The following is a 17,919-nucleotide window of genomic DNA, read 5'->3' on the forward strand; positions in this document are numbered from 1 at the left end:
ATGGAGTTTATTTTAAAAAATGTGCATTTTTGAAATTGCTGACATAAGCTTTATTTTGTACATCTTGCAATGAGGTGACAGTGTTTCTTTTGGAGACAAGCTCCCATTACATGGTGAATCTACAGGTACAGTGCCTTTAATGAGGACTGGGATCCTTTTGCTAAGAGAATAATGGGGACTAAGAGAATGTTGAAATCTGGGGTTCTGTGTTGTTTGGATAATTACCAAATTTTTGGGGATGCCTAACGATTTCCTTTAAAATATAATGCAAACCACATGAGGTTCATCTGAAGATGCATTCAAGGGAGAAGGTTGTTTCTTTTGAATTTTAAGTGTACAAAGACAATTACTATACAGCATTTTCTTAACTCAGAATTGAGAATTAAAATGATTAAACATAAGCAACAACGTTCAAAATTTACAACCCCCCCTCACCAACACCCACAGGGAGAAGGAGATTTCAACTTTTATTGGAGCAAGCAGAAGTTTCTGGTTCATTTCCTTCTGTAATGTCTCTTTCACCTGGGACAACCTCATTCAAAGAGGTGACTGCATAAATAGGTCTGCTAAGGCAGCCATGCAATTTGTGGTCTAGGAACCTCTGACATAGCAGATTTGTACGTACAAGAGATTTTTCAGAGGAAGATGGTTTCTCCTAAACAACCCAGAAGCTGCAAGGTCCTTTGAGAAATGTGAATGCCTCCAGTCATCTGAAGTAAAGCTATGTTTCAGTTAGGGAAGGAAGCACTGTTATTCAGTGGAGCTAAACAAGCCAGAGGGAGACTGCAAACCACTGCTGAAGTGACCTTTGCTTAGAACTGGTTTTGGTATACATAATGGGAGGTACAGCCACTCCCTGCTCTACTGCCAGTATCTTCTGAGTCAGTAGAAGGAACGTTGAGGGAGAAGTTAGGAGCTGCTTGCTGAGCTTCATGCTTCCTTTCTGGGCAAGGTGTCTGAGGAGATGGACTACAAGCAATGCGAATTTGCAGTCTGTCTTGTATATCCACAGAAATAAGCTAGAATTTAAATCTTTTCCAACCTGAGCAATTCTACGGTTCTGCTGTTTGTTTTTCTCTGCCAGGGCACTTTAGGCCCTAGGGGCATTGGTTCCACTTGGCTCAAGTTCAGAAATGACACACTCTCTCTACGCTTTATTGGTCACTGCCTACTGATAATGCACGTACGGGCCTCGTGAAGTAGGGGGTTGCAGTTATCACTCGTTGCTTATTCTATAAACAGTAGTCAAATGTATACAACTTTTCACTTGCCACTAATGCTTTAAGGAATACTAAGTATGGTAGCCAATCAATTGTTACAAGACAAAATGGTATTCTGCACTTAAATTTTAGGCAAATAGAAAAAGATGACCAGACATATTTGAAAACATATTTGAGGCTGTTATAAGTAGTGCTCTCTGTAATTTTGGATTGCCAAACACATTCCAGAGTTTCATAGCTGAAAACAAGGCCTAGCTTTTCCAGTGTGTTGAAACTGCGCATGTGCCTGCTCTCTGCCTTGCATTGCCTTTTTGTGATGGGCTCGTGGAATTTGCAGTTATTCTATATTAACATATAAAGAAAAAAATAGGTAGGTTTTGTTGTGGTAATATTGTCCCCCTCCAGCAGTTTCCGTGAGGAGGCCTACAGATATGAAAGGTTGCACTGGTGCTTGATGTTGCAATGATGTTTGCCCTGCTGTCTCTATAAAATACATTGGAAAAATTGAAGAGCTGAAATTCTCCAGGAGGCCAGCATTTACTCAAAGCATCATGGTGTGGTCCTGTGGATGCTGTTGCAGAGATCAGAGAGGATGTGGAAGGAATAAAAGAGTTGGTGCGATGGATTTTGATAGCTGTTGGTTTCCATGCTTGTAGAATAGCATGGAGGGAAAAGCACTGTGTTTGTGTGTGAGGATGTTATAAGGGACTTTGGAGTGGACAATTTACACTTGCAGGATCTCTGTTGAGGCTCCTGTAGTCTAATTCTTGGTTCAGCAACTTTCTTTAACTTAGGTTGTACAATGAAGAGCAGGTCTACAATTTTTAAAGTGTATATTGATTGAGTTAGAGGATCTGCCTCAACAAAATATAGAGATAGGAATGATAGGATTAAACTGTAGTCAAAGAAAGAGGAAGTAAAATCCTTAATCCTAAGATTTGTTGCTTGGCTGTACACAAAGATAGTCCTGTTCTCTTAATGCTGTATGACTCTTTTACTTTTAGGTTCCCTTATGTATTTAAATGAAGCCACTCTCCTTCACAATATCAAAGTTCGATACAGTAAGGACAGAATTTACGTAAGTATTACCTGTCATGTCAACCAGTCTAATGATAAGTATCCTTTCAAACAAACTGAATCCACAAAAAAATTAATATTTTCCTCCGATCACAGAACATTAAAAGAAATTGTACCATTATAAATTTAGGAGGTTTCAGGCATTTTTTTGCTACCTTGCTTAAGACCTGTATCAGATTGACGCTAGCTAAATTTACCAGGCAGAGCAATAGATTTTTCTCAACCTGACAGCTCAGTTGCAGCTGTAGCACGGTGCTGTATCGCAGATGTCAATTCCTGTAGGGAACTTACTTCACCATTGCAGTAGCTATTAACAAAGATGGTTCTTTCTTCATTATTTTTGAACGAAGCAAACAGGTGCTGTCTCTAACACCTCCTAGCTCAGATGTCCATCTTAATCTTTTATATTGCTATCAGATTGCCTAATTGTCCTTAATGAATTCTGACTGAATTACATTTTGTCCTTGCCATCTGCCCTGACACTGACAGCTGTGAAACAGAAGAAAGATAAGAATTTTCTTTCTTATTTTTTTTTCTAATAGAAAGCTGGTCTGTAATAATGCAAAATGTCTACACAATTTCTAAGTGTCAGTGTTTCAGAAAGAAAAATCAACCTTTTTGTTAGTCTGCTGATCTAAAATGAATTGATTAAGAGTGATATCCTCTTATATAGGCATAAAGAATGTATAGTTGTTTTCCTTTGTTGTAGTTAACTTTACAGAGCTATACATTTTTTATAGGTTCAAGATAAAGCACCAGCTTTAAGATAAATGAATTAAAATGGTGATTTGAATGTTGTACTGGAGAAATACTAATGAAACAGACACAAAAAAACAATGAAATAAACTCTAAAACTGATCTTATCATAAGGGAGGATAGTATTTCGGTTCATAAATTTTATCTTCCCTTTGAACAAGTGCTACTAATGTGTTGCCCCATGTACATACATTTTCTGGAAAAAATATCAAATTATCTTAATTACCCTTTCATTGTTTGATACAATTGTATCAAATTATCAAAGTGATTGTATCATCACTTTTTGATACAGTTGGAATTTATTGTATTTTTTTTTGTTTAGTTCCGATTGACAGTATTTGCATTGTCACTGAAAAGAAAATGAATTTTAATACTTGCAGCTCTTGGAGAGCTCTGTGCTTCTGTCTTATATCATTGAAATAATGATGAAAATAGAAGCATCTGAAAAAAAAATGTTGTGTTATGTGTGATCCAGCCTTCTATCAGCATTTCATGACAGCGCCTAGAATTCAGTCTGGAGATTTTTAGTCTTGGGATATACTCACTAACAATAAACCAAGTAAGTTATTCAGTCTGAGGGTTTATCTGATATTCTTTATACCTTTTCCCACCAATCTGCTTTTTTCTGTGCTTCAGACATCAGGCCATATTTGTATATGACCTGATAATTAAAATGAAAGTATAAAAGATTTTTCAGATGGAAAAGTAAAAAGCAGCCTTCCGGGCCGGGGGCCCCCCATATACTTTGTCAATTACAAAGCATTTGTATTCTGCATTTCTCACTTCGGAAGCGGCCGTAGCTAATTTCTCTCAGCTCAATGCTTTTATTGCCTGGCTTGAGCGATTTCCCAGGCACTATTCTGTCAGTCCTTCCTGCTGAGTTGCTTCCATTTGATATTGAAAAATTATTGTCCTCATTGGAGGAGACCGCATTATGCTAGCCAAGAGCTTACTTTTTTGCTTTAGAAGAGGAAGTAGTGATGCCTTATCCCTGATCCAGAAACATACAGTAGGAAATCATTTAAAAGGAGAGAGACAGAGGTCAAATTAGGGACATGCTCCACAGCTCAGTGGTTAGGAAATTCTCCTGAGAAGTGCTTTTTCACAGAAGTCCTGGAAAGATGATTTGAGGAACTCTGAAAACATATATCTTCTTTGATCTGCATTAGCTGGAGAAAATTGCAAATCTAATTGTTGTACTTCAACTTTACACTTCAATAATAATAGAAAATTGCTGTTAACTACTTTGGTTGGATAGTAGCTAATAATTTGCTGTTAATTCTTTTCTTCACAGACATATGTAGCCAACATTCTTATTGCAGTGAATCCATATTTTGATATACCTAAGTTCTATTCTTCGGAGACTATTAAAAAGTACCAGGGTAGATCACTTGGGACACTGCCACCACATGTCTTTGCTATTGGTATGTATTGAGTCTGATTTTGTCTTTTACAAAGCAAGCATTAAATTGTAGATGTATATAAATTGCACCTTTGATACAATTACTGTGAGTTACTACAAATAAAACATGGTGGCTAACATTGCAAATTTTCACCACTTTGACATACAGTTTGAAGATTTTTGGCAACTATTTATGATTGTTCTGTTCCTCCAGTGTTTTATGTCTGAGCAGTTTTAATATAATTAACTATCATAAAAATAATCACATTTTTAAAAATGAAGAATGACATAAACAAAACTGGCAAAATATAGTTGATTGCATTTGTTTTTCACTACATTGCCAAATCACATGCATTGCTTCTTTTTATATGATTATTTTATAGGCAGAAAGCACATTCAAATATTATTATTGGTATAAACCTGATTACAAATTACTTTGAATGTAACTGTGTTTAAGAAAAGATTTGTCACATTGTGCATTTAAAAATATGTTAAAGTAAAATTGATTTTCAGCTGTTTTGTGAACACATTTAACTGAAAATGCTCAATACCAGGTGGATGTTTTTTGTTTTACTTTGTCCTAGCTGAGTTTGGTAAATTTTTGCTATCAAAGACTCCAAGCTATCACATGTTGGTGTTGGTGGGTGGATAGCTATCATGTAATTCAAAGAGAAAATTTAATAAAATGTAGTACACTCAATTGTAAAGATTTTTTTGAAAATGCTGATGCAAATGCATGTTTGTATTGTGGCTAGTTTTTTATTTGATTTTTCAGGAGAGTTGCAAGCATAATTTGTCATGTTTCATGTATTCTTTCATTTAAGCTGATAAAGCATACCGTGATATGAAAGTACTCAAGATGAGTCAGTCCATCATAGTTTCTGGAGAATCCGGAGCTGGCAAGACAGAAAACACTAAATTTGTTTTGAGGTTTGTAATTTTGAACCAAAGTAATTCAGTGAATCTCTTGTTTTGATGTGTTTGTTTGAAATGCAGACAGAGCTAATTATATGGCACTCAGTAGCACAGCAATAAGTCTTGATTCAGAAGGTTATGTGTATGCTTCTACATACACTTTAGTTCATGAGATTCATAGAGTTAAACTTAAACGCTGACAAGATAGCATATGGATCATATGGCAATGGCTGTACGTCTACAGAAGCCTTAACTCACTTGTAGTGGCATCATATATGGTTTATTATGCAGTTATTATGGTCTATGATGCAGTTGTTTCGGTATTGTGTATCTGGTATTGTCATTGATAAAATGGAAACTAGGCTTTTTAACTGTGTCTTGCGAGACACGCTCGTTTCTGCCATATGTGTGCAATTATCTGTTTTCCCTGTCGTTGTTTCTTCAGTTTGCTTGATGATCCATAGTTTTTAACTCTTAATTGCTGAGACAATTGCAATTGTAATATATTTCTACCCTACTTTACTGAATAAATACTGAATAATGGGATTCATTTATTTATTTATTGATGTTCATGTATGCAAGATATTGAATCAAGCACATTAAACTATGTGGAGATCATATTGCTGATCAGCTTTCCTCTTACATGTTTTAAATAATCTTGACCATATTTGTGTCATACTTTAACTGATTTATATCGTTCTGGAACACTATAACTGGAGAGTAATGCTCCATTAAATTCAACTAGAATACAAGTGACCTGACTAGGAAAGCACAGTGCAGGCAGTTTGAATTCATTCTGTCCTCTCCTTGCCTTATTTCTCTGTGTAAATCTTTAATTGCCTTTTCCCTGGCATCATATACGTGGTAGTGGTATTATCTTATATATCCCAGGAAGAATCATCGTGGCTGGCCATCTGTCCATCACACTGTTCTCTGCCCCTTTGCAACCTTTACTGGAGAGCTGTAGGAGTTGCAGCAAGGTCCTGACAGAATATGGCTCACAACTTTGGTCCTGCTTAAAAAACCCACAAAACACAGCACGTACTGGGAGAACATCCCCTGAGGAATACCCTCAAAGGATGTTATTCTTCTGCTTCTCAACAGAGGAAGTTCTGATTACGTGGCAGGCAAATGTCAACACTGCTGCATCTCTCTGCCAACTGCCCCCACATAACATGTGTACAAAATGTTATTAATGAGTTCTTAAAACAGGAAGGCTTCTTCCTTGTGTACTCATCAGGAGGCAAAAGGCAGTAATATAGCTCTGTTAATATTCCTGAACTTTTTTGGAAGGTTCTATTTCAAGAACAGCTTAAAATGTGTCCCAGATTTAGTTGTAAATTTCCAGGAGGTATGCCCTGTACTTGAGAGCTGGGAGTGGGGGAGCAGAAAAAGAGGTGCAACTTAAGAGAAAGTTTTGGATTTGTTTTCAATTCTTTCTTCAATTGCTAAATTGACTCTTATTTTACTTATGCATTGCAATTTCCTATATCACCATCTACACTTCAGCATTTTATTAACGTTGATGACTGTGAATGCTGAAGCTGTATGCATGGAACTTGTATTTAATTTAGGAAACACATGGGAAAATTCAGTAGTTTACTTGTATTTATCTTGCTTTACAGATATTTGACCGAGTCCTACGGTACTGGCCAAGATATTGATGACAGAATTGTAGAAGGTGCTGAATTTTGCCTAATTTCATTTAAGGTTCAATTATAATATTTTTTAAAATTCTTTTTGAATTTGAAGTTTCAGTAAAATAACAGCTAGGATGAAAATACTATCAGACTTCCTGTGGAGTAATTTAGGTAGTTTACTTTGATCTTAAGTTCTTAAAAAAGGTTTTTTATTTTTGATTTGCTTCACTTTTATTTAATATAAGGTCACACAGTCCTTGATGTGGAGTTTGAGTTGATGTGTAGCCAACGCTGGATTTTATCTTTTATTAATCCACAAGGCTAAGATTGCATTCTCATTAATACCTGTTAGTATTAGCAAGATGTAATGCCTTCTTCTCACCATGAAATTCTCAAAGGAGGGAGGTTTATCACATAGTTCAGAGTTGTTCGTGCTTTTTGCCTTAAGGCATATCATTTGGATTAACACTTTCTTCTTCATTGTGTCTGTCTTTAGAATAGACTCCCAAACAAGGTCAAAAGAGACTTTTTTTCGTTATGGTTATTTGGTTGGCCCTTTTCAATGTTGTGTGGAATTCCTGATTAACCTGGAAATAATTTTGATAAGAAACACGCATCTCAAAAACCAACCACTCTGAAAAAGCTTCAGTCTTCTATATTTTCTTGAAGATTTATTCCAGAATTTTATTACTCTTAGTGTCTTTTTCTTAAACTTCAGGTATTTCCGTTTATATAGTTTGAGTCACTGGATCATTCAAGACATGTACTGCAGCCTTTAGTCTGTTATTGCTGTAGGTTTATTTAAACCAGACCTTAGTGAAATTCATTGTGTGCTGAAGGAACCTAGAAAGTAGCCCAAGAGTTGGATAATTAATTGGTACTTACAGGTATTTTGAGAAGTGATTTGTTTAGTGTTTTTGTTGTTTCTAATCAGCATCTGATGCATGAATTTTAAATTTTGTGAAGCACAGTTTTAATGAGTGCTCCTAAAGCATCTGTATTAATAGAGGAACCTTAATCCTACTGAAAGAACTGCTGCAAATTTTTTAAATTCATAAACCATTCTTCAAATCTGTTAATAGGTAAAGTATCTGGATACCTGAGCAGTTACCAGGACCTCTTAGTGAGATGGTTGTGAAAGTGAGACTTGGATTTTCTTGCATGTGCTTAAAGTTGTGCTTTAAAAACAAAGCAAAAACCCCAAACCAAAGAAGTTAATGCTGGTGTCCTACCAAATAATGTATTATCATCCCTAATTTTTCTGACCACTGTAGTTATTCCTTCACTGTTCAATTGTGAGAATAGATTTGTAGATGGTTGTCAGTTTTAGATCTGAGTTTTTGCTCACGTAATTTCCAATGCATGTTTTTTTAATTAAAAGCCTTCAAATATCCTGCAGATATTTTCTTTGGTTTGTTGTTAGTGCAATTCAGTAAACTGATTTTCTTTTATCTTCAGAGTTATCAAAGAACAGTCGGTAGCCTCGTGTTTCAAAACTACTAAGCATTTTCAAACTGCTTAAACCATGCATGACTTGAATAATATAAAGCAAGCATTAGATTGCAGCAGCTCTTTCTGTATGGATTTGTCTTTAAGATGCTTGAAGGCTGCAGCCAGTAAAAAAAAAAAAAAAAAAAATCTCTCATTCGTTTAATCCAGCTAATCTGAAAGGGCACTTTTAAGGTGGTTTTGAAAACAGCTTTTCTAATAATTTTTTTTTTTCCTAATCAATCTAATACGTGCATGACATTTCAGTGACATTTTTGTCGATGGGATAAATGGGCAGTTTAGATTTTATGACCAACAACTCATTGGGAAATGTCAAATTGTGTATTGTATCTTATAGTTTGTGTATCATTTATTTAGCTGCTTGCTGTTAGAAGAACACCACTGAATCATTTTTGGTGATCGTCTCTGAATTTCTTACAGTATTAATTCAATTATTTTGCAGTGTTATATGACATTTAAACACTTCATTGTAAATTCCACCACTGTATATCCAGTACAATTTGCAAAATGAGTTATTTATAATAGGTAATATTTTTCCTTTAATTTTCACACCTTATTCTTAATAAGTTAACTGAATAATTGGTATGAATTTATTTTTCCCTTTCCTGCTGGTACTTCATCGATCACGTTTTAACACTTCTTTAAATATTTACTTTTTATAATCAGCAAATCCATTATTGGAAGCCTTTGGAAATGCAAAGACTATTCGTAACAACAATAGCAGTCGCTTTGGGAAATTCGTGGAAATTCACTTCAATGAGAAGGTACTGGAGTTTTGATACAGATAATAGTGATGATTTTTGCTATAGAATGGAAATGCTAGATTGGAAGTAGGTTAAATAGACTTATCTTATACCAAATACTCACTGTCCTTGCTTTTCCTATTTGATTTATATTTATCACCGTGAAAGGAAAGCCACAGCACTGTGTCACTGCTGGAAAACTGTGTGTCAAATCAATGGGAAAATTGCTTCCATCCAAACATCACACAAAGGGAAAAGGCAAACTGAAGATTAACTTAATTGCTCTTAAGCATTTATGCATTCCTTTAATTCACAAACAGGTGTGAATTGTGTATATGTATCAGCTGTTATAAATTTATTTTAATGCTTTAATATTTTATATGAATTTCTGATTGTTACGTATTTGTATAAAATTTTAAGACTTCACATTAATGCTATGTATGTGAAAAAAGTCTTAAAATTGATTTTTTTTTTATATTTTTTTATTTTTTTTATTTTTTTGGTCAGAAGTACTACTCGCTGTGTAGCCTATGAAGATATTTCTTTGAATGTATTTTAGCTAGAATAGCTTAAGCATATGCATGTAGGATTTCTGCTTGTCGTTATGAAGTAGAGCCTTCTGGTAAGAGAAATGTACATGGCACAGTACTTGCACCGAGGAGAAGTTATGGTAGAGGAAACTTTCTCATCTTAAGCTTGATACCCATTAGTTAAAATATATATTTTAAGCTCTGGGGCAGTGTCAGTTGAAATAGACTTGAGCAGACAATTGTAAATGGAAAAACTCTCACACAAATAATCTAAAAATAAATATTAAATAAAAATTCAAGTAATCAGAAAAATATTTCTTCCTCCTAGAACTCGGTGGTTGGTGGATTTGTATCACATTATCTTCTGGAGAAATCTCGGATCTGTGTGCAAGGCAAAGAAGAGAGGAATTATCATATCTTTTACAGGCTTTGTGCCGGTGCTCCAGAAGACATTAGAGAAAAACTGTATCTAAGCTCTCCTGACAGCTTCAGGGTAAGTATTAGAGTCAGTAGTTGTAAAGCTTTACATTGCTGCCACACATGGACGTCTCTTTTAAATCTTAATAAATTATCTGTTTATTATCTTTGATAAACTTTTTTCTGCTACAAAATTCAGAAAATGAGAATCTATTTGATCTGGGCATAGAACTGTTAGCCATTTTGTTCTTATTGGAAAGCTTCCTGTAGTTTTCCTCTGTGTTTTAAAACTGAGGAATCTTTGCTTTTTCCAGTAAGGTACCACTGCATACCCAGTTGCTCATAATTTTGCTGTTGGCTTTTCTTGAGGTGGAAAGTGCAAACTTTTTGATTGTGACCCAACTGTTCTGTGGGATCCTTATAAAGACTGCTTTTATTTCTTCCTCTTCCAACCATGTATTAAGGAAGGCCTGATATTTCTGTCCTGAGATTGTGTCTTTCAAATTATTACCTCACACTTCATACCAAGGATCAAATCATGGTGATAAAGTGATTGTACTTCTCTGTTGAAATCTATGTACTTTCCCTTGTCTTTCCTGCATTGTTGTGTCCTGTTTCTATCTTTCTCTGATGTCTAGATTCGTCATTAGCATTACCCCAGTTTCCCTGTTTCTCTCCTCAAACTATCTGTCATTCTTGGTCACCCCAGGTTGTATGATAAGACTCGCTTATCCGTTAGGCTGAAAACTTGCACTTCTATCTCCATTTAACCTGAAGTTCGTGCTCACCTCTTCTGCCCAGGATTACTTCTCGTTATTAAGCATGCTTTTCCTTCTGTTTTTCATCTGCTAATTTATTCTTTCCCAGGGACTACTTATTTTTTTTCTGGGTTTTTGCTGTTTTTCAACATTTACTGGTTCAGTCACTCAGCTGCAGAACAGGAAAATAAAATACAAATACAGTCAGTGCTGAATATAGTGTTCTTAACAGTACCTACATGAAAATGAACTTAAAATAACAGGAAGGAATAATTCTATGTACTTCTTTAAAAATGTTAGCTTAATATTCAGTGTCAGAAAAATGGCAAGAGTAGAATTTCAAGAAATACTAGGAAAGTAGAAGAGTGAAATGGTGTGTTATGTTGCCATGCTTGTAAATTGTGTGCTGTTTTGTCAGCTCAGAAAGGAATAGTAAAATCTTTGGGTGAAATACAGGTTATGGTTGAAGATGAGATATTGGATAGTATGCATTGACCTTTTAATTCAAACCACTGTGGCCGTTCTTTTAATTTGTTTACTGTCCTCGCTTCTTCTCCCCATGCTTTATTTTTGACATTTTTTCCCTTTCCTGAGATCATGTGGTTTTGCCTGACTAACCCAGATTGTATGTTACATTTCCATCAGAAATCCCACAAGCAGGCTGGTTTTCTGTGCTACCATTACATTTTGGCATAGTTTTCCTCCCATCTTTTACTAAATAGTTTTACAACCTCAGTTTAATTTTTTGTTCCAGCTTTCCTTCTTTCTTCTTGCTTCTCTTCCTGCAGATGTCACTGGATTATTTTCAAAAGCAATTGACAAATTATGCGATTTCCTTTGCTTTCTTTTCCTTCTTCCCAGTCAAACATCTTTGCTGCTGTATTCTATTTGTGTGATTCCAACCCTACTTCCTTTATTTTTAAATTCTCTTTATTTTTAAATTCAAATTTTAAATTTGATTTTCAGTGTTTTACTCTGTGATAATTGCAGTCTGTTTTTTTTTTTTTTTTCTTGATGAACTAGTAATGTTGTCCTGGCGTGCAACCAGTGCAACTATATAGTTGTTTCTCATTGTTTTCTTGATTTCTTCCCCCCGATTTGTTTCCCATTAAAGCAAGCTGTTGTCTTCCCTTTTGGGGAACTTCTAAGCCTTTCATCATTTTAGACTGCTATCACTGATTTTACTTCTCAGGTGAAGACTTCAGTCACTCATTCTTGCAATTTTGTTATTGATTTACAAATATATTGGTTTGTTTCCTTTTGACAATCACACATAAACTGTAATATATACAAATATCATCATGTGCTTTATTGCCTTGTGTTGAAAAGAAAAATATCGGCAAAGCAAATCATGCTGTTAGGCATCAGTTTGCTCGAGTTCTGCCACTTGTCTTCACCTTTGTGTTGTTTCTTGGGATATGCTTGACTTGGAATGTCACTGAAACAGAACTGAGCATTTCTAAAGTACCCAGAGCAAACTGCTGCATAGGGCTTGTAAGGTCTATGTAACACAAACCTGGAGAGCATGTAGAATTGGAAGGACAAAAATTAATTGACCCACTTATTGGCTTAAGTGGGGTGAGGAGTACTGCTAACAAAGCATTATGCTACTACATTGATAGGTTTTTTTTTTTGTTTGTTTCTATGACTTGATTTTTTTAAATAAAGCTTGTTGAATTGTGCTTGTCTGTTACTTTACCCGGTGTCGTCTGTATTTTGTAAAATTCAGTATGAAGCCAGAAGCCTTAAGGATGCAAAGTTCCTGATACTTTTGAACCAAATAGTAGTTATGTAGATGAGATCTAAGATAGTTCCATATATTCCATTTTGTATTAGACAATCTTAATTCCTAAAAGCCAGAACTTTATTGTAAAATTGTTACATACAATATTCTGTATTCTATTTTTTTTTTTAATGTTTTAACGCAAAAACCTTCAGCAGCTTATGAAATGAATATTTTTGAGTATTTTGCACGAATGTGCGCAAGAACTTCTTTACAGTGAGGTGACGGAGCACTGGAACAGGCTGCCCAGGGGGGCTGTGGAGTCTCCTTCTCTGGAGATGTTCAAGTCTCGCCTGGATGCCTACCTGTGCGACCTGGTGTAGGGAACCTGCTTGACAGGGGGGTTGGACTCTATGATCTCTAGAGGTCCCTTCCAACCCCTACAATTCTGTGATTCTGTGAGTAGTCTCTTCTTCATTAATACATATTTCTTGTAGTTAATAGATTTTTAATTCTGTATCTGATATGCTACGTGCCCTCTCTTGGGAATGTTTTAATCAAAAGCTCTGCTCATGAGACTGCATGATATTGTAGATCTCAAGGTCGCACTTATAACCTGCTTAAAATCAGGCTGGTGCAGTATAGTACTGAACAACATGGATGTCTGTACAGAAGGCACTCACTGTGCTTGTTCCCCCTCTAAAGAGCTCACAGTGACACCTGTCTTATCAGACTTGAATATTATTTTTTGGACTTCTACTGAATTTGCGACAGGTACTCTCATTTCTCCTGGGAATATTTGTTACCTCTCTAGAAGTTAGTATATGAGTCCTGTGCTCCTTGCTACATGAGAAAGGTCTGCTGTGCATGTTAGATGTTAACAAATGCAACATTTCTTTTTCACCTTCTGAAGTTGATTATGTTTAGTCAAAAGGAAATTTATGATCACTTTCTCAGTGTTTACACATCTTTGTATGCAAATTAATATAAATATATTATAATATACTTCAAAATTATTGGTCATATTGTACTAAATATTCATGAAATAACACTTTATAGGCTTTTAGGAAAAGAATATTAAAGGTAAAATTTCTTCCTTAATCTCTATTACTTTTGTATGAATTATTTTTTCTATGTTCTTCACTCATTTACTTTTCCAGATATTTGCCATAAAATGTGACTGAATAATAATGCCTGAGTTACTTTTTCACTGCATTTTTTGCTGACTGCACATCTGTCTTTTTCAATTTACTGAGGAAACACCATCTATCGAACTTCTATTCATAGATAAAGATATTACGCTAACCAGCATTTGGTGTTTGATTAATGTTTAGATATTAATGTTAATCTTTTGGAGGCTTGGCAAAAAAAAAAAAAGCAACTTCAAGGAGATTATATTCTTAAATAGATTGCTTAGAAAATGCCGTCCTGAAAGACATACTTTTACATTGGCTTTATTTTGCACGTGGCTTGTAGATTATCAAGTCAAAGTCTGAATTAGGACCAGTGAGGGTCCTGTGACACATGCATGTTTTACTCAATGTCTGCTTTCTCTTAACTGTATTAACTTGAAAATAAGGCCAACTCAAATCTAAGGTGATTCCCACTTTACATAGAAGTGAAGCAGTATTAAAAGACAAAGGATGATTCAGTTCTCTTTTGTTTCTTCACCTGCCATACTTCCCCTTGACTTAAGTGATCTGTTGTCATCTTCTATCATTTGGCTGTCCTGGTGCTAGTGCTTGCTTGCTCTGGGGATATGATCCAAGACAATTGCATTGGGCTTACCAGCCTGAACTATTTAACTGAATTTCAGCAATGCTCGTGGGGGATGCCTCTCCATTAGATCATCTTTCCCCTGAATTTACTAGGCAAAGGACAGTAAAGAATTGTAGGTTATTGTCTTTGTTCTTAACTGCCCCTTCACTGAATACATGTGCACAAAAGCATGCCATCCTTCTTGCTCATATTCTGGGTTTCCTTGCAGAAGTTTTCAGAGATTCAAAGTCATTAGGTGCTGAATGTTGTTGGTCAAGGTGGCTTTGTCAGCACAACGTGGCTTTGAAAGTAAAGCTGTGCAGTAAATCTGCACTGGGAGCATAGCTGATGAATATGAGAAGCTGATTTTTTTTTTTTTTCAGATCCTGATAGCTAAAAGAGAATTCAGGTTGCATTATGTTTGGGTCACTGAAGTTATAGTGGAGTGTAAAACTTCAGAGGTGTGGGCAGTTTTTTTATTTTTATTTTTTTAAGAAAAGTAAATCTAAATGATATTTACGTGTTATATTCTCAGGATATGTGTTTGCATGCCTTAAAAATATAATTTACCTCAGGTTTAAATGTACATGAATTTTTAGCTTTCAAATGAAAGCCACTATCTTGTGATTAAATATCTCCAACACAGGTAATTATTGGATGCCATGCTGGTTCATTTTTTCAGTCTGTTGAGCTTGACCTTTTTTTACATTCCACCCTCATTTTCTAGGATCTTTTTAATAATACTGAATACAAGGATATATTGTTGTATTTAAAATACAGCATGCTTTGCATTCTTCTTTGCTGATGTAGAGAATGTTCCAATATTTCAACAGCAAGCTACCTTCAAACAGTTTCTTGTCAATTTTTTTTTTTATATGAAATTTGTCATTTAGGTTTTTTTTGCTGTTTCTTAGATTTCTGTATATAAGTTTTAATCAAAACATAAAATTATCTGGGTTCACGCAGTTGAAAACTTATTTGTTTGTGGGCAGACCAAGAAAATCAGTTTAATTCCCTAAGACAAAGAGCTCCTGCTAAGATTTTGGACAGAGTTCGTATTTTCAATTGAACCAATCAGAAGGAAAAAGCTGATGATCCCATTTTTCTGGAAGTGCCAATCATCTGAAAGCCTGTTCCCTTTACTGTACAATGTGAGATGGATGTCAGAAGCCAGATTCTGATCTAGACTTATACTAGATTAACACTATTTGTGGTTTTTATTATGCCATGTCTCTGACTAACTATAGAAATATATCTCTGGTGAGAAACAATGACCATAAAAGTATGCTGTAGATACTATCACAGCTTGAACTTTACTCTCTCATCACCTCACTGTACTATATAAAACTTCTATGTGGCTGAAAATAAATATTATTATGAATTTTATCTGATGTTGCATATGATTTTTGGTGAGGTAAAATTAGATATTACAAACAGGTCAGGCAATGTATTTTCTTGGTTCCTGGTTTTTGGTTGTCTTTTATGTTATACCACTCTCCATTGCATTAGAGTAATAATTTGTTACTGTTGCACTTTTCTAATTTTGTATGTGTAATAAATAGAGTTCATTCCTTGAAAACATTTTTGAATAGCTGTAGCATTGTTGCTATACGATAGAAACAAACTATGCAAAACAAGCCATAAATAATAGCATGTTTTCCTCCCTCCTATCTTTAAGTATGCATTTCTTCTTTTTTACTGTCACAGTATCTAAATCGAGGCTGCACAAGGTACTTTGCTACCAAAGAAACAGACAAGCAGATTTTGCAAAATCGCAAGAGTCCTGAGGTATGTTTTGTATCTTCAGTGAGTTTATGTTAATTAATTTAGATAGAGTTTAAAATTATCACAGTTTTACAATGTGGAATGAAACGTTCATTTTACACATCTTTATAGGTCTAAATGGGTAGTGCTGAAGTTTTTTGGAATTTAGTCCTAAAAGCATATGTGAATGTGCATCTTAAAATTGTAAATGGAACACTACATAAAATTGTTTGCTTCTCATTCTTACAATGGTAGAACAGTTGATGATGCAGGCATGTCTTCCATAGAAAACAAAAAAGTGAACCATGGTTTTTTCTCATTTTCTTTCAAAATCTGGATACTGTTAGGAATGGTTCAGAAATTGTATTTTTCTTCTGAAGCCATTTTTACTGTCTGGATTTTTAAGTATATACCCCTTCCTAGTACACTGCCTTTATTTGTTGTCCCTTGCTGTGGACTGTTACATAGCAAAAGAGGCATTTCGTGGAGGAGACAGTGGAACTTGGAGCAGGAGGAAAGAAGGTGTTCTCATCTCCTGTTACACTTTTAAAAATCAAGCAATCCTTTTGAGCAGTTTGCCTGAGGACACTTAAAGAAATTAATCTCATTTAATTGTATATGTGAATTGGATGTACTTTAAATGCTTTGTTATATTTCTACTCTAATGAACTTTTCATCTGTTCATACCTAAAATAATAAATTTTTATTTGTATAGCTGGAAGATAACAGTTTGCTTAAAGATACCCATAGTTGTGATTCAGTAACAGAGGAAGTTACACGTAGAAGCTGACTCAAGAGTTTCTCTCCCCACGTGACCATACAGCCTCTTTTACCTTTGAGAACTTTGATTTCAGCTTGTACATAGCTTGTGTGTAACTGTGAAAAAGGCAGTACAGATGCTTCCCTTGCTTAAGTTGACATTGTGAAATCTGCTTCTGGGTTTCTAGTGTTTATATGTTGCAGTGTTGTGCACGTAATGCCAATTTCTTTTTCTTCAATGCAGGCTATTTTCTGTAATCAGGGATAATGGAGAGTGAGATACAGAAGTATTGATTTGATAATAGTGTGGGGCACAAAGCTGGTAGATGTTTAACTTTTCAAGTGCGTAGTCTAAGAGGTGGTTGGGAGATTTTGCCGCAGTTTGCCTAATTTGCCTTAAATGAAGATTTGTTGTGAAGCTGACAATTTACAGAGGCATAAAATAATACCGTTCAGCGACCATTGCTACTCAAAGATGGACTTGTGCAGCTCCAGTTCCAGATGAGATGTACAATTTGGTGTTCTGTCATGAAATATGTCTCTGAAGTACTTAATTTGGAAGAAATGTTTGTTTAAAACTATAACTGTAACTGTAAACTAAAACTATAACTGTAGAGTAATTCTGAAAATAGCTATTGGCTATTAAATAATGGAACATGTGATGCTATAATGCCTGTATATTACAGTGATGTCAATTTGAAGAAGCAATATAGGTGCAAATTTTAGTTATATAAAAACTTAATCTAGCCACTTAAACAGGAAATACATTGTATTGTTTAGTTAGTTTTTGAAATCAGATATTGATACTTGCTGTCATTTAATGAAAAATATTGTTTATTTTAATAAAAATAGCTGAAATAGTTGATTAATACTTAAATTATTTTTGTGTTTTCCTTATCAGGAAGATGAGGTGATCATTTTACATAATTAAAACATGTAGATTAATTT

The 17,919-nt window shown here is 34.9% G+C and overlaps 1 protein-coding gene across 4 annotated transcripts in view; it reads left to right on the plus strand.

Annotated features, from left to right (window-relative positions):
• Positions 1 to 17,919, plus strand: part of MYO6 (myosin VI) — a 100,213-nt gene that overhangs the window by 35,381 nt on the left and 46,913 nt on the right. For all 4 annotated transcript variants that reach the window (XM_042830171.1, XM_042830162.1, XM_042830180.1 and 1 more), the window contains 7 exons: positions 2,225 to 2,298; positions 4,348 to 4,477; positions 5,280 to 5,385; positions 6,996 to 7,051; positions 9,186 to 9,283; positions 10,121 to 10,285; positions 16,156 to 16,236. In XM_042830171.1, the coding sequence (XP_042686105.1) occupies positions 2,225 to 2,298; positions 4,348 to 4,477; positions 5,280 to 5,385; positions 6,996 to 7,051; positions 9,186 to 9,283; positions 10,121 to 10,285; positions 16,156 to 16,236 (710 nt within the window). The remainder of the gene's footprint in view (positions 1 to 2,224; positions 2,299 to 4,347; positions 4,478 to 5,279; positions 5,386 to 6,995; positions 7,052 to 9,185; positions 9,284 to 10,120; positions 10,286 to 16,155; positions 16,237 to 17,919) is intronic.

The sequence above is a fragment of the Centrocercus urophasianus genome, unplaced genomic scaffold (genome assembly GCF_019232065.1).
Source record: "Centrocercus urophasianus isolate 14NV4802_14NV808 unplaced genomic scaffold, USGS_Curo_1.0 seq_10, whole genome shotgun sequence".
Classification (NCBI taxonomy): domain Eukaryota; kingdom Metazoa; phylum Chordata; class Aves; order Galliformes; family Phasianidae; genus Centrocercus; species Centrocercus urophasianus.